At 35.9% G+C, this 27,525-nt stretch overlaps 1 protein-coding gene across 4 annotated transcripts in view; it reads left to right on the plus strand.

Annotated features, from left to right (window-relative positions):
* LOC131166357 (uncharacterized) overlaps positions 1-27,525 on the plus strand; it is a 168,453-nt gene that overhangs the window by 66,071 nt on the left and 74,857 nt on the right. For 3 of the 4 annotated variants that reach the window (XM_058124829.1, XM_058124830.1, XM_058124831.1), the window contains exons 12-14: positions 5,388-5,604; positions 5,729-5,932; positions 6,652-6,768. In XM_058124829.1, coding sequence (XP_057980812.1) covers positions 5,388-5,604; positions 5,729-5,932; positions 6,652-6,768 — 538 coding nt within the window. The remainder of the gene's footprint in view (positions 1-5,387; positions 5,605-5,728; positions 5,933-6,651; positions 6,769-27,525) is intronic. The other variant, XM_058124832.1, reaches the window with a different exon arrangement.

Consider the following 27,525-nt stretch of genomic DNA (forward strand, 5'->3'; position numbering starts at 1 on the left):
CAAAAATTACGGAAACAAAAACTAGAAACAAAAACCAAAAACCAACATAGAAACTAAAAATCAGAAACCAGCAACCTGGTTGGTTAACATTTATAAACTAATACAAATTAGAAACCTAAATAAAAAAAATGCTATTTTCATCTTTAAATCAAATAATATTATAAAAATATGATTAAAATATTAAAATTACAAATACTACACATTAAAAAAAATCTATAATAAAAATACAAATTATTATAATTATTGTACTTTATTGTTATCCATCCAAAAATTTCTTTACAATAAAAATTTTATTGGACATGACAGTTGAAAATATAGTAAAATTATTTTGCAATTGGCTTTATTATTATTTTTTGAAATTTATGTATAATTTTCTCTTAATTATATTTAAATTCATATGATCATTTAATTTTAATTTTAATTTAAAAGTGTACAAAATAATATTTTAATGCAAAAAACTATTTTTTTTTTCTAGATATTAATTTTCTGGCAATAGATTTTCAAAACAACTGAAAACCATAAAATTTGGTTTTCAACTTTTTGGCAAACAACTGAAAACCGGTAATAGAAACAGCAAACTGACAACAAAAACAAACATATTTTTATAATCTGTTTCTTTACTTTGAAGGAATAGTAATAGAAAATAGAAAATAACACCGATACCAAACAGGCCCCTAGTCTTTTGCAGCTGGCTGTTTTGAAGGGATGTGCTTCGCGGATATACAGTGAGTTTGGCAACTTGTGTTATTTTTCTTGTATTTTTTTCGTGTGTAATATTTTCTTATTAGGAGGATTCTTATTCTCCATTTTGTACATTCTTTGCACTTCAATGAAATCTCTTCTTCTTTGAAAAAAGGTTCACAATTTGCTTGGAGGAGAAATAGTGATGCTTTCCTTCCATTGTCTCCTCCCTCCAAGCTTGCAAGCATGCAATCTTCTCCTCTTCCCTTATTCTAAACTGTTACCCCCCAAAACCTCATTTCATCAGTTTCTATTGCTATGCCACCCACTTATAGGAATTGGTTCTAGGTGGCTCTTGTTCCACTGTTCCATGTTGGGTTGTGTCTCAATCAATGATATATTGGATGGGTATTGGGAGTTCACTCTAACTTTAAAGTTGAAAGGAAGGTGTCGACATGAATCACCTAGATCTTACAACATTTTGCATTTTGGAATTCATAGGTAGGCATGCATGTTTCGTCTTGCTGAAGAAGGATGACTTTTTGTGGGTTTTGAGGAATATAGGTGTATTGTGCAAAGGAAATGGAGGCCTTGAGGTGGGTTGATGGGTTATTGATCTCCAAAAAGCAGAAGGCTTTTTTAATTTGCAGCAACTATCAAACGATGGGGGCATATATCTACGTTTGAAGAAGGATGGTATAGGAGGGGGAGTCAAGATGTGCATATCCTTGAGGGAGATCAAATTTCTCGGTGATGAGCTTCTCTCTTTGCTTTGTTGGACTTGTTGATGGCAAGTGCATGGATGCATGTGCACATAATTTTAGATTACGATGTTTGGAGTGTGGTTCTGTGAACATATAAAGGTCTGTGGAGCATGGTTATATGGTAAGTGTGTTGCAGAGGCTCTTGATAAGTGCCTCTTTTGCCGACGCGCTTAGAGTTGCTTCGAGACAAAGCCCTAAACAACTTCCTAGATTCATGCGATATGCTGGTGAATAAGGTGCTTAAAGGTTAATCCCTCTTGTGGGCCTAAAGGTTTGGTTGATATTGAGCCTTTAGTTTAGAGGCCAATCTCGTATTGGCTAAGGAAAATGAGGAGGTGAAATGGATTTGTTTGAATAATGAGTTGGAAGAGGTGATTTTTTAGGAAATGAGGAATGGAAGGCTAAAGATCAAATTTAAAATGGGTCAAAGATGGTGATTGTAATTCTAGTTTCTTCCATAGGATAGAAAATGGGAAAATGAGAAAGAATTTGATAAGGGATTTGGGTGTGTAGACTGGGGAGAGGGAGGATTATTACTGACTTTAGTTAGATTTCCTTTTATTACTGACCTTAGTTAGATTTCCTTTTAGATCACTACTTTCTATTTTTATCTATATTTGGAGGAGGATGTTTGTTGACCTATGATTGAGGGGTTAGAGCAAAATTCCAATTTTGGAGATTGGATGCTATGGTTAGAGGGACCTTTTGATGTGGAGGAAGTGAGGGGTTTAGTTTTTGGGATGGAGTGGGGATAAGGCTTTGGGACCGGATGGCTTTAATATAGCCTTTCTTCAAGATTGCTTGAATGTGATTAAGGGATTATGGGAGGAGGATTTTGAGCTAGAGTATTTATTCCACCTTTATTGCTTTGGTGCCTTAGAAGACTAGATCTATTAAAATAGAGGACTTAAGACCTATTAGTCTAGTTTCTAGCGTGTATAAGATATCACCAAAGTATTAGCTAATAGGCTGAGCATGGTGCTTGGTAAGACTATTTCTAGTGGTCTGAATGTTTTTAGGTGGATAGACAAATTGTGGATGCTACTTTGACGGCTAATTAGGTGGTGAAGGATATTCAAGGGAGAAAGAAGGGGGATTTCATTTTTAAATTGGATTTTGAGATAGTTTACAACAGAGTTGGAGATTCTTGGATAAAATTTGTGAGAATGGGATTTGGTGAGAGATGGTGTAAGTGAGTAAGGGTCTGTTTGTCTAAAATGTGGTTTTCATTAATTGTGAATAGTCAACCTAAGTCTTGGTTTAGTGTTTTGAGAGGTATTAGACAAGGTGACTGACATTCCCCCTTTTTGTTTGTCTTAGTAGCTAGTGTTTTGAGTAGGATGGTGGTTTGGGCAGTGGATAGGGGGTTGGTTAAAGGGTTGGCAGTGCAGTGTTTGCTGATGAGACCATTTTCCCTTTAGACGATCATAGCCCTTCTTTCAAGGTTATCATGGGTATTCTCTATGTTTTTGAGAGGGTGTTTGACTTGAAGTTTAACATGGGGAATAGTGGTTTAGGAGCTGTTTTTGTGCGGGTTGAGCATGCTAGTAAGTAGTCCTCCAATGTGAGTTGTGGTTTTTCGGCGTTTAGATGGCTGGAAGGAGGCTTTTTCCTCTGTTAGGGGTAGAATCACGTTTATATAGGCTTGTTTGTCTAGTATCCTGTTGCCTGACTTATATATTTTCAAGATTTTGGTGGGGATCGATTGTAATATTGAGAGAGTTATGAGAGATTTCCTGTGGTTTGGAGTTGGGGGGGTCTTAGGGATCATTTAGTGAGTTGGGTAGAGGTGTGCAGGTCTATATTGGAGGGTGGGCTGCGTCGTGGAAAGTTGTTGTCTAAAAATACCGCTCTCTTAGCTAAATGGCTTTGGCATTTTCCCATAGAAAATTCTTCCCTTTGGACATCTGTCTCTCAGATTTATCCTTTATTTATTCCTGGCACTATATTTGTGGTGGGAAGGGCTTCTTGGATTCCGTGGTTTGGGAATGCCGTATTGTCCACATATTTTCCTCATCTCTTCATAATGAGCTCAGGCAGAATTGCGTTATTTATTTCTTCACTGGTGATTTGGTTAGTCCTTTGGCTTCTTGGAATTTTCATTTTAGGAGACCTCTTAATGATAGAGAGATGGTGGAGCTGTCCTCCTTGTTGACTTTATTGAATAATTGTTCTCTTTTTTCTGAAAGGACTTTTCTTGTTGGTCTTTGGGTCATTTGGGGATTTATTCTTGTAAATCATATTATGAGTTCTTGACCCATTCTTCTTCCTATTTTCCTCTTTATTCTATTATTTAAATGGCCAAGGTACCCCCTAAAACAAGGCTTTAATTTGGTTGTTTGTGCTGAATAGAATTTGTTAAAGCTTGATATACATTGTTGGCCCACAACCTAATAGCGTAAAGTGGTAATCTAACGTGGTATCAGAGCTGGTTACCAGGAGGTCCTGGGTTCTAGTCTTGTTGCCTGTGTTTATTGTGTGGCATTTAGAAAAATTATTGTATTTATCTATTGTGCTTTTATTTCTCCAGTGCTGTTGGCTGCATGTGCAGGGAGTGTTAAAGTTTGATATGCATTGTTGGCCCACAACTTAACAACTTAAGCTTTCAGCTGAAGTGGCAATCTGACAGAATCAATACTAATAACTTGTTGCAGATAAGGAGACCTTTGAAGGCTCCTTCTCTAGATGTTTGTCCAGTATTGATGGTGGAATTTATGGCTATTTCATTTGTGGGTTTTGCAGTGTTGTGGGGGTTATGGTTGGAGTCAAGGTCTTAAATTTCGATTTTGACTCAAATTTCGAAGCTTCAAAAGTATGGAAATTTCGATTTCGATGTCAATTTCGATTTCGATTTGAAAAAAATAACGGAAATTAGTAGTAAAGCGGGGAATTTTTTTGGGAAATTTTAGAAATGGTTTATAGACATAATAATGTAAGTTTTAGGACACATCTATGTTGTGTATGAGGTGGAAAAGTTGTGATATAGTATGTGTTACAAGCATATTTGTAAAATAATATACATTAAACATATTTAGTTAAAACAAATGCAATTCATAAATCATTTAAATATTATTTATTATACAAATAATGATAATTTAGACATGAATGGTTAAATAAAATGTTGTTGTAAGTTTATTTTTTCATATAATTTCAAAAGCACTTTTAATAATCTTTCATTTTGATAAAAATAAATAAAATAAATGAAGAGTGAAATTTCACTCACTCCTAAATCTCTCATTTGAATTCTGAGCAAATTTCTTTGTATAGTTAAAATTTTGACAAGTTTTGCTAAACTATTGCGATTTCAATAAATTTCGGATGATTTGTTGAGATTTCGACGGAAATTATGCAAGATGGAAATCGAATGCCATTTTGATTTCAAGGGTGACGGAAACTGGAAACTTCGATGGGAATTTCAACAATTTCGTGGAAATTTAAGACCATGGAAATGTACTGCCCAGAACGTTTTGGGAAGAAGTTGAATTGGCTGCTGGTTTGGGAAAAGATTTACTATAGCATCGTTGTGGTGTGCTGGGTTTGGGTTTCTCAAGTGAGTAAGCTTTCTCGAAAGTTCAGCAAAATTGGAGGAATCTGATGGCTTGATTTTTTCTTTTCTTTCTTTGTTGTTTGTCTGTTTTTTCTTTCCGGTTATTATGAGATATTTTTTGGGGGATGTCTTATTCTCCTGTTAATGAAATATTTTATTTTGCTATTAAAAAAATTTCCTACAAAATCTATGCTGGGGTTCTTAGTTGTGAAGTCAAACTATTTGTGTATGCTTATTTAAAACATTACCAGATGGTCTGCATGGTAATTAGTAGTGTGTGTTGAAAAGTGAATGTCTAACCCCTTTCCAGGACTTTGTCAAACCATGATGGTGAAACTCTGATGCGCAATTTTAGTTAAAAACTTTTGTAATTTACTTGTCTGCTCCTTGTTCAGACTTCGAAGTATAAGTGCTCTAAAGTACCATATACAGAGTGCTTTGGATTTATTGGAAGCTTCTCGGAAAACATTGATTGATCAAATTTTGGAGATCGACCAGACAATGGAGAATCCAAGGGCGGAAGATGTAGAACGGGTGAGATACTGTCCAAAATGCTATCAAAATGGTGATGGTCCCTTGTGTGTGCACTGTGAACTGGACGAATTATTTCAGGTTTGGTGTCTATTTCTTTTGGCTGGGGTTTCTTGTTTAGCTACTCAATTTATATGTCAATACATTCCCCCAGAGGCAAAATTTGGAGTACAGCCTCAAACATTTCTCTACTCCTTTCGTTCAGGTTTATGAGGCGAGGCTCTTTCGTTCTAGCAAAGCACATGGAGGAATGATTAGTTCTGCTGAGGAGGCAGTGGATTTACAAAAGAAGAAATCTGCTCGGAATCATTTCTACTGGACTTTGTCACAATCCAATAAAAAACCATCTTCATCAACAGTTGAGAATGAAGAATATAAAACGAAGAGGGTTGCCAGAGAAGATGTAGTGGTTAGTTACTGTATCTGGATCCCATGCTTATTTGTAAATTATCAGAGGGCGATTCAACTACAATTGAGATCACTTGTAGTTTAGTAAAATTTTGGGGCATTTCTAGTGTTTTGCACATGGAACTGCCATATTTTAGAGCAATAGTTTTCCCATCATGTTTCTCTCCTTTTCTCTTTCTCATTTCTCTCCAAATTCTTAAATCTTTTTAATATGAAAGTTTGAGCTTTGAACCCATTTTTTTTTTTCATGTAAAAAATGGGTTTGAAAAGTCGATGCTCGTCCCATTTGTAGTTGAAGGGTGCCCATTTGTTTGGTATAAATGCCTGCGTACTTTTTGGAGAAATACCCCTTCCTACTGCATTCCAAGTTGTCTTTTTTTATTGTGATGGGTTAGTTTCTTCAATTTTTTTGCCTAATAGATGTCTTCATCTATGTGGAGGCAAAGTCCATTAGTTCACGAAGTGTATTGAAATTTAAATTGGTCATATTCAAGCTCCTTTACCCATTAAATTGAAAGGTCTCTTGAGGTTGTGGGCTGGAGTTTTAATCAGAATATGTGACCACTTGCTTGTGATCTCATACTCTTTTATGCTATCATTGTTTAGGTTAGGTTTTATGCTCAATATTTTTTCAATATTTATTGTTGTCAAAATGGTGCTTGAATGAGGCTAACATTTTACATCATATATTTTCTCTTGTTGATGATGTTATATTGATAGGTTTCAAAATGTCCCTCTGACTTGGAGGTTGTTCTTGGTGTTATAAAGAGCTATTCCAAGGCACAATTATGTAGAGATGATATATCTGCTGCTGCCAATCACCTACTTCTTCTTGAGGTATAGCCTGATAAATTCTTTTTAGTTGTTATAGCTGCTTTTGGTTCTACTGAATTTGAACAAGAGAAATAAAAGAAAAGAATGGATGTTTTTCTTTCCCCTTCTGGGTCAACAAGGGTATGGGTATGTGAGAGGGAGGTAGGGGCAAATAGAGAAAGAGGGGGTGGGACAGAGAGAGAAACAATTGTTATAGAGTTCTGTTCTATCCCCTTTTACTTTTTTGATTGTCTATTAGCTAGTCTCAGACTCTCAACATTCTCCCTTTTAGAGTGTACGAGTTGATTTCTTGTCTTCACATGAGGAATACAGGTAGGGGTGACCATGGTCCAGATGCTCTAGTACCAAGTTGCCAGAAAATGCTAATACCCTAGCATGTCGCAAAATTGTTACATGAATGTTTTGAAGTTTGGTACATTTTTGTTTTGGAAAACTTGATCTTGTGATCTAAGTTTTAAATCAATATTTGTTACATGACATTTTTATTAGTAAAAATGGAGCATTATTGATGTATGACAGCAACAGAATATCAGAATAGAGGGATAATGGAGAATTATAGAAGAGAAAGAGAGAGAGGAGAGAAGAAGAAATGAGAAGGCAGAGGGAAATAAGATGCAGCTGGCAGAAGGCAGGGACCAAACAGAGAAGAGCAAGAGAGTGAAGAACAGAGAGAGGGACAGAAGGGAGAAGAAGGCAAGAAGGAAGAAGAAGGGAGAAGAAAGAAGGAGAAGAGAGGAAAGGCTGCACGATAGAGAGAGGGAGAGGGAAACTGCAGTTGCATTCTGATTCAAAACAGTAGCTGTCCAGGTAACTTAACGAACCCGTATTTGTACCCACTACTACTAACACATATTTAAATAAAAAGCCCCATAAATCAGGAAATTACACCAGACAAAGGAAAGTCTAACATAAGCTTATTTTCCTAAATCCTAAAATAGGTGTGCTGAATGAGCAGCTTAAAAGATGTAGGCGGTCCTCCACCAGTTATCCCTTTATAAGTATATTCTTTAGTGGCATGTTCTGTCTTTTGGGTAACATCCTTTACTGAATCCAAAATGTGGAGCCTTGTTATACATGTTAGGGAGAGTTCTCTGAGCCTGTTAGGGTCGCTAGGGTTCTATTTTTAAGCCTAAGTTAGGTGCAGTCAGCTATATGAATCCTTTACCTCCATTACTCACAATCTAAGGCAACTTCATCAGAAAGTTGGAGTGCCGTCAAATCCTAATTGACTACCTCTGTCCAAATTATTCTAGCCTAGGTACCGCCTCCTCTTTTTTCTATACACAAATAAATCAGCAGGTCATCTCTTTGTCTCTCTCTCTCTCTCTCTCTCTCTCTACACGAGCACATATGTATGTAGCTTGTTGCTGCTTTCAGGAGCTCACCCCCTACCTATTCTACATGCCCTTGCACCCATTTTACACCAGGATCTGAACTTGCTTCTATTTCAAAGGACTGGCACTGGCATTAGTGCTTAGGATTGGTGTTAGGCTAGCCCACTAGACCAGCCTTGAGCTGATAAATTTTTTTTCTGATTTTTTGAGTGTTAGCCTGTCCTTTGTCATCTCAAACAGTGGGTTAAATAAAATGATGAACTTCAATGTGCTGAGTCTTTGCATTTTGGGCTTGATTATGAGCATGGTCTTAAATTTCCACTAAATTTTTGAAATTTCCACGAAAATTTTGAAGTTTCCATCGGAATTTCTGATTTCCGTTACCCTCGAAGTCGAAATGGCAGTCAATTTCCATTTTACATAATTTCTATAGAAATTTGAACGAATCATTCGAAATTTATTGAAATTTCGAAATTTTAGTGAAACTTGTCAAAATTTTAACTTTAGAATGAAATTTCCTTAGAATTTAAATGAGTGATGTAGGAGTGAAGTGAAATTTCTCCCTTCATTAAATTTTTTTTTATTGAAACAAAAAGATTATTGCAAGGGATTTTGAAATTATATGAACAAATAAACTTACAGCAACATTTTTTATCTAGGCATTCATGTCTAAATATATTTTTTTGTATAAAAAATAATATTTAAATGATTTAGGAATTTCATTTGTATTAACTAAATATTTTTAATGCACAGTATCTTATACAAAAATTATATTACTACTTTTCCACCTCATACACGATATAGATGTATTTAATTTTTAATATATTAGTCCTAAAACTTATGCTATTTTGTCTATTAACCATTTCTAAAGTTTCATGAAAGAATTCAATGATTTAGTACTGATTTCCATTATTTGTCAAATCGAAATTGAAATTAACATAGAAATTGAAATTTTTGTTGAAATTTCCATACTTTTGGAGCTTTGAAATTTGAGTCAAAATCGAAATTTAAGACCTTGGTTATGAGGAATGTTTTAAAAGGTGAAGGCTTAAGGCAAGGCATTTTACCTTTGGCAAGGTGAGGCATAAGCCTTTTGGGAGCTCAATTTTTTATTTGAAAATGTTGATGGTTATCTTCGTCATTTAGCATTATTTTAATAAGTGAGAGTTAGTATGGTATTTTGGTCATTGCGACATATAATATAAATAGAGGGAGTTACATATCAATGTCATTAGGTCTTCCATTTTACCCAATTATTCTACATGGTATCAGTGCGGTCTTAAATTTCCACAAAATTGTTGAAATTTCCTATTTCTGTCACCCTTGAAATTGAAATGGCAACTGATTTCCATTTTACATAATTTCCATTGAAATTTCGACAAATCATTCGAAATTTATCAAATCTTGAAATTTTATCAAAGCTTGTCAAAATTTAACTATAGAATGAAATTTCCTCGGAATTCAAATGAGAGATTTAGGAGTGAAGTGAATTTTTTTTTCATAATTTATTTTATTTTTATGGAAACAAAAAGATTATTACAAGGGGTTTAGAAATTACATGAAAAAAATAGACTTCCAACAACATTTTTTATCTAACCATTCATGTCTAAATAATCATTATTTGTATAATAAATAATATTTAAATAATTTAGGAATTTAATGTGTATTAACTGAATAATGCTCTAGAATGAGATAGCTTTTTGTGGAAATAATTCTCATTAATCATAACATAGGTACAGGTCTGTATAAATAGATGTATAGCAGAAGATTAGAAGGAAAGTACCAAGAAGGAAAGAACCAAAGATGCTAACTTTTGAGAAAACTAAATATTCTAGGATATTGACACATTTATAGCCGAGATTCTCCTAAAAAAATAGGAAAGTTGACTAAACAGATTTGAAACTTTCCAACACTCCCCCTCAAGCTTAAGATATCTTCCATGGCCAGCTTGCTAATGAAGTTTTCAAACTGTTTCTTTGGCAGTCCCTTTGTCAGTATGTCTGCTACTTGCTCAGTTGTCGAGATATATGACAGACATATTACTCCCTCATCCTATTTTCTCCTTGATAAAATGCTTGTCGACCTCCACATGTTTAGTTCTATCATGAAGAACTAGATTGTGAGCGATAGCTATTGCAGCTTTATTGTCACAATACAGTTTCATTGGTAGTGAATTAGTAATCTTTAATTCTTTCAGCAACCTTTTGATCCATTGTGCTTCAAAAATTCCATGAGCAACAACCCTAAATTCAGACTTTGCACTACTCCTTGCCACCACATTTTGTTTCATGCTGCGCCATGTTACTAGGTTTCCTCGAACAAAGGTGCAATAGCCAAAAGTTGATCTTCTATTAGTGATACTTCCAGCCCAATGTGCATCAGTGTATGCTTCAGCCTGTAAATTTCCGTGTCCCCCAAATAATAAATCTTTGCCTGGAGTCCCTTTTTGGTACCTTAGAATCCTGTACACAGCATCAAAATGCTCGCATCCGGGCGAGTGCATAAATTGACTTACCACGCTTGTTGCAAAGGCTATGTCAGGACGTGAATGAGAGATAAAGGAGTTTCCCTACCAATCTTTGGTATCGCTCTATGTTGATCACTTCTTCAGCCTTAGCTAGTTGGAGTTTTATGTTCCGCTCTATGGGTGTTTCTACTACTTTGCATCCTAGCAAACCTATTTCTCCAAGTAAATCAAGCACACACTTGCATTGGGAAACAAAAATTCCTTTCTTTGACCTTGAAAATTCCATACTAAGAAAATACTTCAAGTTGCCTAAGTCTTTGATCTCAAATTCCTGAGCAAGGATTTTCTTTAACCTCTCTAGCTCATTGCTATCATCACCTGTCACAATTATATCATCTATATAGACAGTAAGGATAGCTATTTTACCTTCACTCGTGTTTCTATAGAACATAGTATAATCGGCTTGACCTTCGCTGTAGCCACGACTCTTTACTACCTTACCAAAACGTTCAAACCAAGCTCTAGGAGATTGTTTGAGTCCATGCAATGATTTCCTCAATTTGCACACCTTGCCTTTGCCACCTTTCCCTTAAAATCCTGGCGGTAGATCCATAAAGACTTCCTCCTCTAAGTCTCCATTTAAGAAGGCATTCTTCACATCTAGTTGATATAAAGGCCAATTAGAGTGAGCTGCTAGAGAGAGCAACACACGGATTGAGTTAGGATTGTGTTAATCTTGGATACAAGAGCTAATGTTTCCTTGTAGTCAATTCCATATGTTTGAGTGAACCCCTTTGCCACAACTCTTGCTCTGTACCTTTCTACACTCCCATCAGCCTTGAATTTTACTGTAAATACCCATTTACAGCAAATAGTCTTCTTCCCCTCCGGTAGGTCACCAATTTCCCAAGTGTTGTTAGTGCACCCATCTCTTCTTGAACAGCCAATCTCCATTCCGGGTGATCTAGTGCTTCTTGAATGATTCTTGGAATAAACAGATGAGAAACATTTGAAGTAAAGGCCTTATGGGAATCGGAGAGTCTATGATAGGATAGATGGTTGGAAATAAGATGTGTGGTACAGGTTCTAATTCCTTTCCTAAGGGCAATGGGCAGGTCAAGATCAGAAGAATTATCAAAACAAGGATCTGGAGAAGAAATAGTACCTGGTGTATGTGATGGAGGACCAACTTGTGTAGTTGATGATGATTGGCCTTGCTCTGGATTTGAACAAAGAGCTCTATTATTATGATGATTTCTTCTTTTGGTATAAACGCGAAGCTCAGATGAGGGAATATTTGATAGTACTTCTCCCCTTGTTTGTGACTTAGGTATGCCTTGTGCAGGTAGGCTATTTTTTCCAGTTAAAGTATCGGTTTCCTGACCCTTTAAAGAATGGATGTCAATGTCAAGGAAAACATTTGGAAGAGGCTTAGAGGTTTGCTAGAACTCATCTTCAGTTTCCTTTTTCTCCCCTTGAAGACAGTTATGGCCAAAAAAGGGTTGGTTTTCAATAAAAACAACATCCATACTGATTTGGATTTTTTTGGTTAGAGGGTTAAAACATTTGTACCCTTTTTTATTAGGAGCATATCCAAGGAAAAGACATTTTTTTGCCGTAGGATCAAGCTTGGATCGAAGATTGGTGTAGGTATATGAACAAAAACAGTGCATCCAAACACTTTTAGTGGCGGGTTTGATGTTATCTGACATGTAGGAAACAATTTTTTTAGGCAATCTAAGGGAGTGATGTATTTTAGCACTCGAGTAGGCGTCCTATTAATGAGATAGAATGTAGTTAAAATAGCATCACCCCATAGATAATTAGGACTTGCATTGAAAACATTAAGGCCCGTGCAACCTCTAACAAATGGTGATTTTTTCTCTCCGCAATACCATTCTGTTTTGGGGTGTCGCGACTAGTAGATTGATGTTGAATACCCTTTGTTGAAAGAAACGTTCCTTTACATTTATTAAAATATTCAGTACCATTATTAGTTCTAAGGATACTGATTTTCGTTTTGAACTGGGTTCAACCATATTTTAAAAATCCTGAAATTTTTTTTCAACCTCAGATTTGTCACTCAATAAGTACACCCAACACAAATGTGTATGATCATCAATATACGTAGCAAACCATTTCTTACCAAAAGTAGTAGTGATTTTTGTGAGACCCCAAACATCACTATGAATTAAATACAAAGTTTGAAAGAATGATAAGCTTTTGATTGATAGGTGCTTCGGGTGACTTTTGGATATGTGGCAAACATCACAATGAAGAGAATTGCAATCCAGTTTTTTAAATAAGCTAGGAAACAAATGTCTTAAATAGAGAAAACTAGGATGTCCTATTCTAAGATGCCAAAGCATTATTTGTTCACGTATAGAAGCAGAACTAGTACTACTACTCAAACCCTAAGCTTGTTTATTGTTGAATAAAGTCTCATCGAAGTAGTAGAGTCCATCAATCATCCTAGCACTCCCATTCATCCTCCCCGAGCGTTGGTCCTGAAATTCGCAATCGGAATCAATGAAAATGACACAACAATTACAATCCCATGAGAGTTTACTAACAGACAGTAGGTTACATGCAAGTTTAGGGATGTGAAGGATAGATTTGAGTTCTTTTTTTCAAAGATTTGGACAGAACTTGTTCCAACAATGGATGAAAAACTTCCATCTGTAATTCTAATCTTTTTATTACCAGAACAAGGAGAATTAGATTGAAACAATTGTGAGGTACTGGTCATGTGATCAGATGCACCAGAATCAATAATCCATGGTGCAAGATTTAAGCAGCAAGGGTAGGCGCTAGAGTTATTACCTGTTTGGGCCAATGAACCAGTAGGAAGGCCAGAGGCAGAAGTAGATTTCAGTAGTTGAAGAAGATGATCCTCCTGTTGAGCACTTAGGAAATTAGCTTCATTGGCTTTAGGGACTGCATGATTGCTGCCAGAGGGTCCAAATTTGTTGCTCTTTTAGTTTGCTGGCTTTCCATGGAGTTTCCAACAATTTTCTCGAGTGTGGCGTGGCTTATTTCAATAGTCTATTCAACTATCCGATTCTAGCCAATTGTAAGAATCTTCTGATCAATCCAGAGGTCATTTGGATTCCATTAATAATGAGAATTCGGAATATCACACATTGATCAATCAAAGAGAGATTCAACAACTAAAAGAAAGATCGATTCTTTGAGATCCTTCCTTTCTTCAAACGGAACGAACAGAGATAGAATCAGATTGATTTCGGAAATGCCTGTCTGGATATTCCTCAATGTCCCTCACGGACGTGAGAAGCAGATGAACCAAAGATGCTAACTTCTAAGGAAACTAAATATTCTGGGATATTCACGCATTTACAACCAAGATTCTCTTTGAAAACTAGGATTGTTGGCTAAACAGATTTGAAACTTTCCAACAAATGCACATTATCTTACAAATATGTTTGATAAACAAATTATATTACAACTTTTTCCATCTCATACACAACATAGATGTATTTGACTTGTAATATATTAGTCCTAAAAACTTATATTATTACATCTATTAACCATTTCTAAAGTTTCATAAAAGAATTCCATGCTTTACAACTGATTTCAATTATTTTTCCAAATCAAAATCAAAATTTCTGTCGAAATTCCCATACTTATGGAGCTTTGAAATTTGAGTTGAAATCAAAATTTGAGAACTTGGGTATCAAAGCATGATTTTTATACCTAAACCGAAATTGTCACAGCTACCATCAAAACCAAAGCCTAGAACTCTAAATCCACTGCATATCTGCAATCATAGAAGGATTTCCAGCAACACTATAGTAGTCCTAAAAAAACATCCAGTGGATGCCAGAAGCCAGAGCTGTCACTGGAAATTTCCTGGGCGACACTGCAAGTTTTTGAGCACAAAATTCACTGTAGATTTTGCAAACACAACACCATAGTCACCGACAGACATTGCCAATCTGCCTCCAACTGAAATTCCATCTCCAGACAGTGCCCCATGCATCTTCATGCGCCATTCAAAGGCTGCCAGTTCCGACCCGACGTGCTGGCCTGTGATGCCAATTTCAGGCATGTTTCTGGCCTGAATATATACAGCACTACCCAAATACCTCTATAAGCATATTATTGAAGTTTTTCGTGATGTTTTTGTCCAAAAATATCAACTTTTTTAGTTGGTCATGTCCAATGCATGAGGAATGGCTGTTTGATGCTTCTGGAAGCTGTTTGTCAATATTTATTGAGTTTATTAGTGCTATTTCTGTGTTTTTGATTTGTACATTGTGGGCTTGTGGTTTGCATCAGTTGTAAAAAGGTTGTGTATGTTGGGATGTAGTTGGTGAATCGAAAAAACATGTTGTCCGCTGTGAATTTTTATCGGCTGCTTTCGAGGTTGTATGTGTGTTGGGATGGAGTTCCAGACCCTAGAAGTGTGTATCCCTCAACAGTTACTTGTTCGAGGGCTCAATGCACTATAATTGTCTCAGATGAGGAGTATTCGAGGTTCTTGCAATATTAGACATCCCAATTAGAATCTCATCACATTGCATCTTTAGCTTAGAAAAGTAATCATACCGCCTCTATATCATCCGGTATCTCTCCCACGACTCCTTGGGTTATTGACTCTGCTACTTATGAGCTCACACTCCACAACAAAATGGAGTTGTGGAGCGGGAAAACAAACATATTCTTGAAGTCATTCGAACCCTATTGTATCAAATAGATGTCTCCAAAGTTGTTTGGGGTGATGTTGTGCTCATTGCTTGCTATCTCATGAATAAAATTCGATCTTCTGTCATTGGTGGTAAAATCTCATATTTAATTATCTTCGCTTAGGCTCCTTTATTCTCCCTTCCTCCTTGTATATTTGATTGTGTCCTTTGTTCATCTATTAAATCAGATTAGGATAAATTTGATCCTCGTGCTATCAAATGTATTTTTCTAGGTTATTCCTATGCTAAAAATGGATATCAATGCTATGGCTCCACTTTACATTTGTGTCTGCTAATGTCACCATTTTTGAGTCTACAAGGTACTATTTTGATTCCTTGAGTTTTGTTGACTTTGATAACTCTCGTTCTCTACCTAGCCTTTCTGAGCCTAACTTATTCCTTTCATCTAGTCTTCCCACATCTTCATCCAATTTGAGTCCTTCTTATCCCTTGGATCGTCCTAATCTACAAGTGTACACACGACAACTCAAGGGAGGAGAGCCTCCTCTAGTTCCCTGATCGGATTATCCTCTTCCTCAAGTGGTTGATCCTCCTTGTGCTATTTGAAAAGGTAAATGCACTTGTACCCCATCCAATCTCTAAATTTATTTCTTATGATTTCTTGTCACCCTCATACTATTGTTCTGTTAGTACTCTTTCTTCTGTTGCTCTTCCAAAGTCTGAAGTTCTATCCCATTTGGGATGGAGGAATGCAATGATAGAAGAGATGCATGTGCTACAAGATATTGATGGTTGGGAGTTGGCACCTCTTCTTCCTAATTAGTCTATGGTTGGTTATCATAGGGTGTGCATTGTGAAGGTCAATCCAGATGGTTCCATTGCTTTATTGAAGGCCTTCCTTATTGCTAAGGGATGTACTTAAGTGTATGGCTTCAACTTTTCAGACACATTCTCTCTTGTCATCAAACTAGCCTTAGTGCATTTGTTCATCTCCTTAGCCACCACCTATCACTAGACTCTACACTAGTTAGATGTGAAGAATGCTTTCCTACATGATAATCTTCATGAGGAGGTCCATATGGAGCAACCATCTGGGTTTGTTGCTCAGGGGAGTTAGGCTTAGCGGCTTAGGAAGCCACTATATGGTTTAAAACAAGCTCCCAGGGCTTGGTTTGGTTGATTAAGTGCTGTCATACTTGAGTTTGCCCTTCTACCCTTCTATTGTGTGCAGTAGATCATTCTGTATTTTATTGTCATGCTCCAACCTAAAGGATTATTCTTATTGTGTTACGTGTATGTGGTTCATATTGTGGCTACAAGTGATGATGATCAAAATATCTAGAGCCTAAAGTAGTTTTTGTAGACTAAGTTTCAGACAAAGGATTTGGGACCATTGAAGTACGTATTGGGTATAGAAGTATTGAGGTCTTGTCCGATAACTGTCTTGTCACATAGGAAGTATGTTCTTGATCTTTTAGATGAGATTTGGTTGTTGGGATTCAAACTTGTTGATACACCTATGGATCCTATCAGTAAGCTAGAGCCTAATATGACTGATTTCTTCCCTACCCAGGACAATATTGGAGACTGGCTGAAAAGTTGAATTATCTCACGGTGGCTCGGCTGGATATATATTTTTCTACAAGCATTGTCAGCTAGTTTCTTAGTTATCCTAGAACAATTCATCAGGATGTAGTAATTCACATCTTGACATATCTCAAATATGCACTTGGAAGAGGTCTCTTATATCATGATAAAGGTTGCACTCATATTCAGGGATATATTGATGCAGATTGGGTCGGGTCACCTTCCAATAGGAGATTTACAACAAGGTACCATATCTTTGTTGATGGAAATTTGATTTTTTTGGAGGAGTAAGAAACATATTCTAGTGGCTAGGTCAAGTGTTGAGTTAGAGTATAGGGCCATTATTTACACCACATGTGAATTTGTTTGGTTGAAGAACATGTTGGAAATACTAGTTTTTCCACATTCTTGGCCTATGGAGTTGATGTCCAATGATCAAGCTGCCTTTCATATTGCCTCCAACCCAATCTTCCACCACTTTGTTTGCGAGAAACTTGAGCAGCCACCACTCAATTGAAGTCTGATTTGCAGCTTGCTGATTTATTTTCTAAAGCCTTGGGGGGGGGGGGGGGTGCTCGTGTTCAATTCATTTGTAGCAGGCTAGTAGCGTATGATATATATGGTTTAGCTTGAGGGGGAGTGTTGATGGTTATCTTAGTCATTTAGCATTATTAGTGTGTTAGTGTTATGTTAACAAATGAGAGTTACTAAGGGTATTATGGTCATTTGCATGTACTTTGACATGTATTATAAATAGAGGGAGGGACATATCATTGTGATTATGTCTTCCATTTACTCAATTATTCAACAAAAAAGATACATGACTTACTAAGGCAAAATTTTGTTGTATAATTTATTCAAAGTTGTAATAACTATTGTGAAATTAAGATTATGAGTCATACGATGAACTAGTAGAGAAACTGTGAGGAGGACTGAGTTAGTTAATGTTTTTGGCATATGAAGGGTAGGGGTAGACCTAAAATAACTTGGAATGAGGTAATGAAGAAGGATTTAGTAGCCCATAGTCTAATAGAGGAAAACGCTCTTGAAAGGGTGAATTGATGGAAAAGAATCTTTGCAGCCAATCCCACGTGGTTAGACTTAAGGCTTCTACTTGTTGAATAATTGTTAACCCTAAATAGCTTACTCTAGATCCCACCGTGTGCTTTTTCCTCGTTAAAAAGAGCCATATGTTTTTAAAAGTATTAAAAATAGATCGGACACCCTCTTCTCTTAAATCCTGTTGGAAAGTTTCAAATCTGTTTAGTCAACTTTCCTATATTTCTAAGAGAATCTTGGTTGTAAATGTGTGAATATCCTAGAATATTTAGTTTCCTTAGAAATTAGCATCTTTGGTTCTTTCCTTCTTGGTTCTTTCCTTCTATTCTTCTGCTGTACATCTATTTATACAGACCTATACCTATGTTATGATTAATGAAAATTATTTCCACAAGAAGCTATGTGATTTGTTGATGGTATCAGAGCTAGGTCCGACTCTTGGCCTTGTGTAAGCCCTAGTTTCCGTTGGCGGCTCCAATCTGACCCTAATCTCTATAGGGTTTTCTTCCTTGTTCAACTCTACCCTAATCTCTTCTGTTGCTGTAGCCATGGCTGAAACCAAACCTTAAAGAGTATGGTGTGGAATCCTAGAGAGACAGCTTCTATCCCCACTTGGGGAAGTATTTTCTGAAGTATGACGAGAAGATTGTCAAAGGAGTGTGATGATGAAGAAAAAGGAGGATGAGACTATGGAAAATTCTGCTCTACTTGCTGCCAATAATCCTGCTCCTCATGCTGCTGGTAACACAGACTTGGCTACTGCCAATATTTCTGCACAGCAGCCTTACTCTAATCAAAGATCAAAGGAGGTTGGAAGATAAGCCTCGAGTATGGTGTGACTATTGCATTAAGCCACGCCACACTTGAGAAAATTTCTAGAAACTCCATGGAAAGCCAGAAAACTGGAAGAGCAACAAATTTGGACCCTCTGGCAGCAATCATGCAGTCCGTAAAGCCAATGAAGCTAATTTCCTAAGTGCTCAACAGGTGGCTCATCTTCTTCAACTGCTGAAATCTACTTCTGCCTCTGGTCTTCCTACTGGTTCATTGGCCCAAATAGGTGATAACAAGTGGATTGATGTTGAGTCCCTCTTTCTTTCATAAAATTTCCCAAACACATGGTTGAAATATTCTGTAGCATTATCCGTATGAAGCATGCTTATTTTTGTGTGAAATTGGTTTTCGATCATACTATAAAAATTCTTGAATAATATTTCAACTTTAGATTTTCCATTCATCAAATATACCCAACAAATCTGGGTATGATCATCTATAAAAGTCACAAATAATTTTTTTCGGATAAGGTAGTAACCTTAGAGGGACCCCAATGATCACTATGAATCAAATAAAAAGTTTTTAATGCACGGTAGCCTTGTGAAATATAAGGAACTCGATGATTTTTTGATAAATGACACACGTCACAATGAAGAGCACTATTCAAATTTTTAAACAGATTAGGCAACAAATATTTTAAATAAGAAAAACTAGGCTGCCCTAATCTAAGATGCCAAAGCATTATTTGATCGTGCACAGAGATTGAACTAGCACTACCACTCAAGCCCTGAGCTTGTTTATTGTTGAATAGGGTATCATCAAAATAATAAAGGCCATTGATCATCCTAGAGTATGAATCAAAGTATAATCAGTGTGTATTCGTGTGTATTGGTGCTCTAATGCGCATGTAATAAACCTTATATAGCTTAGGAAGAAATCTTACTGTTTTCCCCAAGTTTGGAAACCATATCTTGTAAATTAGGAAAGAAATTGCGCAGTTCGTAAGTTTAAAACACGGACTTCAGTCGCTTGAACCATGAGTTCAGTCGCCTGAACCATTTAAAATATGTGCTCCGGAATGGCAGTAGCAATTCAGTCGCCTGTACTAGCACTGTTCTGATATCTTTACACTAGCAGTAGCAATTCAGTCGACTGAGCATTTGCCTCAGGCGCCTGAACACTCTGTAACTCACTGTATTTCCATGTTTTTGATTCCAAAACTTGTTTGCATTATTTTGAAAAGAATTTTGGACTTCTAAAAATATTTTTCAGATTTTTAACAGGTCTCTATGTCCAATATTTATTCCTAAGAGCTTCATAAACAAATTTTAAGTTTAAGAGTACTTGCATGAGACTCTAAGAACATTTAAATACATGTAAATCCTAAGTCTTCATGTAGTGTCGCTTTAACTCAATCCAAGCTTGATCAATAATCCAATGAGCTTGTTTTCTTCATGACTTGTGAATTTAAGTTGAGCTTCAGCTCTCTTTAGTAAGTTTAACCATTGTGCTTGTAAGAAATATCAGAAAGCATAGCTAGAATACCTTTGTTTGTTATCATCAAAATGAGATTGAGCGTTGTTAGGCCAACAATCTCTCCCTTTTTGATGATGACAAATAAGGAGCGAAATAAGGTTGCCTTGATAAGGCTTCCCCTCACAATAAGCATGAAACATAAAGTTTAATCAATATATGCATATTTGTTCACGCTCAACCATGATTTGGTTTTTCTCCTTTTTAGAAAGATTTTCCTAAAAAAGTCATTTATAAAATGTATTTTGCAAAAATAACATGTATAATATCAACTTAGCTCATATATAATTTCAACTTAGCTTACTCTAATATCAACATAGCTTACTCTCCCCCTTAATATCTTAATATCGTATTTTCTTAATACATCAGAAAATAGTTTGCCAAGAAAACATTTTGCCAATTTCTTCTCCCCCTTCTGACATCAGCAAAAAGGAATGTAAAAGAAAATTCAGCATGCAAGTCTCAATGGGACCGTTAAGCCGCATACATTTCACAATCAATAGGTCCAATGGTCTGCATGCAGTGCTCAATCAATATATCCATCAATATGTCCATCAACATGCCCATTAATAATGCCATCATTCAGCATGCAAATAATAAACAATATGATCCTTTACCAGCATGCATTTCACATTGTTCAGAATATTGAAATCAGGAGAACATAGTAGTAGTATTAAGCATTCATAACAAGAAAAATAAGTGTTTAAAGAACAAACAAAAGATAAAGTATCAATACAGTACAACCAGATACAACACTGTAAATTGTTCTTCAGCAAGTAATATCAAATAAACATCTAGTCTTCATCAATGTCGTCACCACCAGATGAAGTCTCCTGGTCCTTATCATCATCGTTGTCCTCTTCGCCCGAACTCGCCACCATGGGAGCTTGTCCTTTTGAAGAAGACGAAGCACTTCCCATATTTCCCTCAATCCGTGTGAGCCTCTGATCAAAAGTGCTCAAAGAAGATTAGAGTGCATTATATTTAATATCTAAATCTCCACGAAAAGCACTCAACTGGGAGTTCATGTGTTGATGAAAATCAGTAAATGACGAAGGAGCATTATTAGCTAAACCAGTTGGAGCAAGTGGTGCCGCATGGGATGGAGCATTTCTACGCGCACGACCTTCCTCCATTTGTGCTCTTGGAGGTGGTTGGTGTTTGGAAACCCAATCATTTACACCAGCAAATTCATATCCCATGAGTTTTACAGTGGTTGACAAAAACAGATCATAGGATGTTCGTTTGATAAATAGGATGAATGAATTAGCCACATTGAGATGCTCAAAGATGAGATTCACGATTCCTCCATATAGAAGAATAACTCGCTTCGTTTCTTCTTTCGAAATCATCCATTTGAGTATCAGGGTGGGAAGATCAAGACTTTTGCCCTTGTACAAACACCACATAACAAAGCAGTCTAAGTAGGATGTTGATTTAGGTGTAATCCCAAGAGGGGGAGTGAATTGGATATTTTAAAAATTCTTTGAAACTTATTCACCACTTAGTCCCTATGTCTAAATTTAACCAATTACTTATCAAATTCGTGTGAGATTATTTAACAAACATACATGCAAAGTAAATAATGAAGTGCACTGCAGAAATTAAAAAGATAAGGGAAGAGAGAATGCAAACACAGTTTTTACGAGGTTCAGCCAACCCGGCCTACGTTCTCGCCTTGAGCAACCCACTTATGGATTCCACTAAAATCCCTGTTCCTTAAATTGGGACGGAACTTCCCTTACAATCCGCTACTTACAAGAGGTACAACTTCCTCCTAATCCGCTGCTTACAAGAGATACAACTCTCTTCTCAAACCCGATTCACAACCCGAACCGTGAATACAATGAAATCTGTAAAACACTCAAAGTTGCTTTCAACGAAGGTAGTGAGTACAATTGAAATTCCTAATACATAATCATATGATGAAACTTGAAGCTTAGAATGAATGCAACGATATAATTGTTATATGCAAAAATATGATGCACTAACTATCTCTTTTATGAAATCTCCCAAAAGTAAAGATATATTGTAAACGCCTTGGAGAAAATTTGGGTTCTAGTTCACTTTGCGAAAATGCATGAATAAATCTAATGTGAACTTATTAAAAAACTTTGTCTTGAATATTAGATCAATCAAAATCAACAACTTTCTTTCAAATATTCAATCACACAATGATCTTTGTAATATGCAAATCTATATATATATATATATATATATATATTTATATATATATATATATATATAATATGACTTCCAAAGATCAAAAACTGAATATAAAGTTTTCCAGAAAATATCCCTTAATAAAATAAACATTTATAAACACTAAGGATAGTTAATCAAGTGGTTTTAAGATTTCTAAAATATAGAGCTTGAATACACACTTGAATCAAAGTTGGTTAACCTATGGCAAAAACCTTTCTTGAGTAGTGATCTTATTTAAACAGTCTATAAATAAATACACTCAAGATCAATCATTCAGCTTATTTTGAATAACTGATTTTGAGATGAAAAGTTCTTTGGAATATATATATATCAACAAGCAAGTAAGTATATATGAACAACTCTTATGAGAATAAATATTAACGTGCAGATTGATTTACCAAACCTTAATATCAAAAGGAGTGCACAATGATTGCTAGATTGTCTTTTGAAAATCGAGGTAGCCTTAGCTCAGATTCGACGTAAGAACTTTGGAATCCCAATCTAAAGTTTCAGCAGTGTGTTCAAGTTGAGCTAAACGTGCAATCTCCTCAAGCGAATGCCAAAGGTTTGTTCTCCTCTATTCTCAATGATCTTTGCTTGCGTACTAGGGTTTAGATGTTCAACATATAGGTGTCTTACCCTTAGAATCAATCTCAACCGTTGGATCAAAAAATATCTTGCAAGTTCTCTTATTAAAAAAATTAAATTTTAAGTTTTCCTGCAAGTTCAGACGACTGAGGTCAAAGGCCCAGACGACTGAAGTTCCTTAAAGTTTCGAAAAATCAACCTGGACACTAGGTCAGATGACTGAAGTTTGGGGTTTAGACGACTGAAGTGTCGGGTTCAGACGACTGAAGTTGAGTTCAGTCTTCTGAGGTGCTTCTGTTAGGTTCTGTGTTTCACCATAAATTCTTCAGGCGACTGAACTTAATCTTCGGTCTTCTGAAGAAATTCTTCAGACGACTGAGGTTAACTTCAGTCTTCTGAAGTGGCAACTTCAGGCAACTGACCGCTGAGTTCGGTCGTCTGAAGTTCCTAAATCTTGAAATTTTTCTTTAAGCTTTGGAAAACTGCTTTCCTCTCTTTCTTAGCTCTTTTATACAAATATTTTCCGGGGTTTTAAAAATATTTCTAAGTTCATGAATGTCCCCTAATGATGTACATGAAATGCATGAGTCCTAAGGTCATTCTAGATTATGATTTGAGCCTCAAATTAAATCATATGAAAATGTAAATACATGAGTTCTAAGTAACCATTCCCATGATGCTTTTGAACTTGTTGCTTGCATCTTCATTCTTGTACTCTTGAGTTTCATGGATCTTGCCCAGATATGTATGCTTTATTCTTTATGGCTTCCATGACTTGTTATCCTTCTGTGCATGTTTAATATAGTTCCTGCTCACAATCTCAATGCACAGATCAAATGCCAAGTGATTTGTCATTATCAAAACACGATTGGACTCATAGAGTCAACATAGGGAATGTGGTCTCGAGACCCACTCCTAGGTAGAATATTGTATGTGATTAGCAAATGTATGGTCTTTGCCTCAAGAGGCAACTGCCTATATAAAGGTGGGTGACCAAAGTAAATTGGTTGTTCAGTCATAACAAGTGGCAAAAACTCTAGGGGTGTAAATTCACGTTTCATCACCCAAGAATGTCCCAAGTTTGGACATTCAAACTCACCAAATTGGATTCAGAATCTAGTTGCTATGTTTTGTGGGGTGAGTGCAAATGATTTGTCCACGACTTTGGTAGAATATATGTTTCCTTCCCTTTCCGAGTTTGCATAAAACAAGCGAACCAAGTTTGGGTAAATTCCTCTAGGTTGATACGAAATGAATCTATCCCATCTTAATACATTGAACATATGAAGAATATTCGGGAAGCTCTCTTGCATAAAAGGGATATCCAAGATCTTACCAAGAATTGGTTTGGTAGATTGAATATGTTCAGTGTACATTTTCTTTGCCGCAGGAGAGACGAGCCAGCGTTGAATAACCTCAGAGTCATCTTTTCTTGAGGATTGGCTCTTGTTTGCCCTAGATTTTGTCCTTGGCATGGCTTTTGGAGAAATGGAGAAGATAAATCTGAAAAACCGAGAGAATGAAGTATGATTTGAAGCTTTGAAGGAGCTTTTTGGACAAAATCTTAGTGGGAGAGCTTCGAAGATTGATAGATGAAGGTTCAAAGGAGCAAAGAACAGAGTTCAGGTGCCTGAATGTTCGTAAAGTTAGGGTTTTTTGCAAATAGCAGTATATATATATATTTGTGCGATTCAGGCGCCTAACCTGATTGTTCAGTCGTCTGAACTGCCTAGGTTTTAAAAATTTCTAACACAGTAGCCATTCAATTGACTGAAGACGAGGATTCAGTCTCCTGAAGTGCCTGGATTTTAAAAACGCACAAGACAGTGCTGTTCAGTCGATTGAGACAGATGGGTCAGTCGCTTGAAGTTATGAAAATTTTGACTAACTTGAACTTTTGACCCAAACACTTTGATTAATGAATATCTTCCTCTCAAATCACTTCTTTAAAATTAATAAGCCTAATTTACTTCAGCTTCTCTCTCTTTTAATTTAAAATTATTCTTTTTGCATATGAATGGCCAAATTTCAAATGGCTTTCCAAATTAGCCTTTAATGCATAGGTCTTTTTGAATTCAATGCTTTCTCAATTAAAACCTTGTGCAATCCAACCTTGCTTGGTTGCGGCCAACAATGTCATTTTTATATTCATTTGTTTCCAATACTAATGTCATCAATAAGCTTGGGAATTAATTGTCAAGATTGTTATAATTCATTTCAACTTTGATCAATACTCTTGTATTTACAGTGAATAAGGAATTTTTCATAGATTGAGTAAAGAGAAGTTTCTACTTAGAATTTATGAACTCTTTGAATTTCTTTGTAGAAGCTTCTCATATGATCATGGAATGAAAGCTTTTAATTGATTATGAATAGCTCACTAAATAGGTTCAGAAAGATACTTAGATGCATTTTTCTTTTTGAATCAACTGTATGTTGTGAGTGTTCAAAACTAATTTGCATTGCACTAGCACTTGATAACCAATTAGTGTCTTGAGATAACAATCAGATGAATATCCTATTTATTTAATATCTGACACGCTGAATTACTGATTTTTCAATTTGACTATCTTTCAATTTTTTGTTCAATCATTAATGTCTCAAGATGAATTTAGAATTTGATGGGAAACAATACTAAGACTATTATGATTTACTTCCTTGAAACTCAATTCTGTGCAATGGACAATATATGATATGCTTTAGATATTTAACCTTAAGCATACATCAATTAACTTTTATTATTCAATTAAAGTAGACACCTTTGTGTATGGGAAGTGGATTTTCTACGGTATGCTATCTCATCCCTTGAGCTATAGCTAGTATTCTAACCATTTAACTATGATATACATAGTTAAGAGGGGCTTTTAGATTGATCCTTTGAATTTTTCATATTTATTTAGCTTTTCAAGGTCTTTGATATGGTAGACACATCTATTGGATTTTATATGTTAAGGATAGTCCACTATTAGAGTATTATTATAGTCATTACTAAATCTCTTCTTAGGATTGATGAACTCAACCTTTATAGGCTATTAAGGCATTTCTAACCTTTTTTATTTTTGTATAATTGAACTTTCTTAATTCCTAAAAAGGGATGATTAATCCTAAGATCTAAGGAAGCATTATTTCAAGGATTAGGTTATTATTTTTGGTACCCATTCTTCCTTGGGTCTTAATGGTTTAGTTAGAAAATGGGCAATCAAACTTGATATTACCTTCTTTTTACACAAGAAGCACATAGTGTGAGTATATGCATTTGACGAAGTGCTAACATAGAATTTTGACTCTTTTGCAAAGTAACCCATATAGAGTGATTTCTTTTTCTTGTTCTCTTTGCCATTGAATCCTTATGCCTTCTTTGTCTAATGTCATCTTTTGTGAATCTAGTAGCTTATCAAAGTTCTCTTTACCGCTTGTAAATTTATGAATGATTTTAGCATAGTCTTTGACCTCGTTTTCTAAGCTTATTATTCTAAGATCCTTCTCATTTTCATTAGTAGTTTGGGATCTTAGATCTTTTAGTTCTTTCGTCATTTTCGGTCTTATTTTCTAACCTCTTAATTTTTAAGTCCTTTTCTTTTTCAACAATAATTTGAGATTTTTATTCTTTCATTAAAGCTTCATTCTTGTTTTTCAACGAAGTATATTGTTTAGTCACTTTGACTAGAATCTTATTAATCTTAAATAGTTTTCTTTGTAGTTCTTCATAAGTGGGCATACTCTCATCATTTGATTCATCATATGAATCATCACCGGATTCATTGCATGATTCATTGAGTGAGTTGGACGAGGAACTTTGTACTTCATTATTGTCCCATGCCATAAAACAATCGTTAGCAACCTCTTGGTCACTTGATTCACTTCCTGAACTACTGGAACTTAGATTGTCCCAAGTAGTGGCCTTCATTGCCTTTTTCTTCTTTTTCTTAGACTCCTTCTTGAGCTGTGGACAATTAGGTTTTATGTGGCCTACCTTTTCACAATTATAATGTGTAGGAGGTTCAGCCTTTGTTTCTTTCTTGCTAGTTTCACCTTTGTCCATTTTGCAGTCCCAGAATTTTCTCGTAAATTTATTTTTCTTTCTAAGGAACTTTCCGAGCTTCTTCGTTATGAAGGCTATGTCATTTACATCCATCATTTCTTCATCTTTATCGCTAGAGCTTCCATTTGAACCTTTAAAGGCGATGAATTTCTTGGCTTTAGGGTTTTCACTAGCTCTTTCGTTTATCGCCATCTCATATGTGAGAGGTGACCCAATGAGTTCATCTAGGGTAGTGTTCTTTAAGTTCCTACCTTTAGTTATAGCAGTGAGGGTTCCCAAATAGGTGGAAGAGGATTTTCCTAATCATTTCATTGGTTGAATAGTTCTTCCCAAGTGCATTTAGGAAGTTTATTATGTGAGTGAACCTAGTATACATACTAGATATTGATTCCTCTGGGTTCATCCTAAAGGCCTCATACTCACTGGTGAGCATGTCAATCCTACCATCCCTAACATCTACTATTCCCTCATAGGTTACTTCTAGTTTGTCCCAAATTTCCTTTG

Source organism: Malania oleifera, chromosome 10 (genome assembly GCF_029873635.1).
Source record: "Malania oleifera isolate guangnan ecotype guangnan chromosome 10, ASM2987363v1, whole genome shotgun sequence".
In the NCBI taxonomy this organism is placed as follows: Eukaryota; Viridiplantae; Streptophyta; class Magnoliopsida; order Santalales; family Ximeniaceae; genus Malania; species Malania oleifera.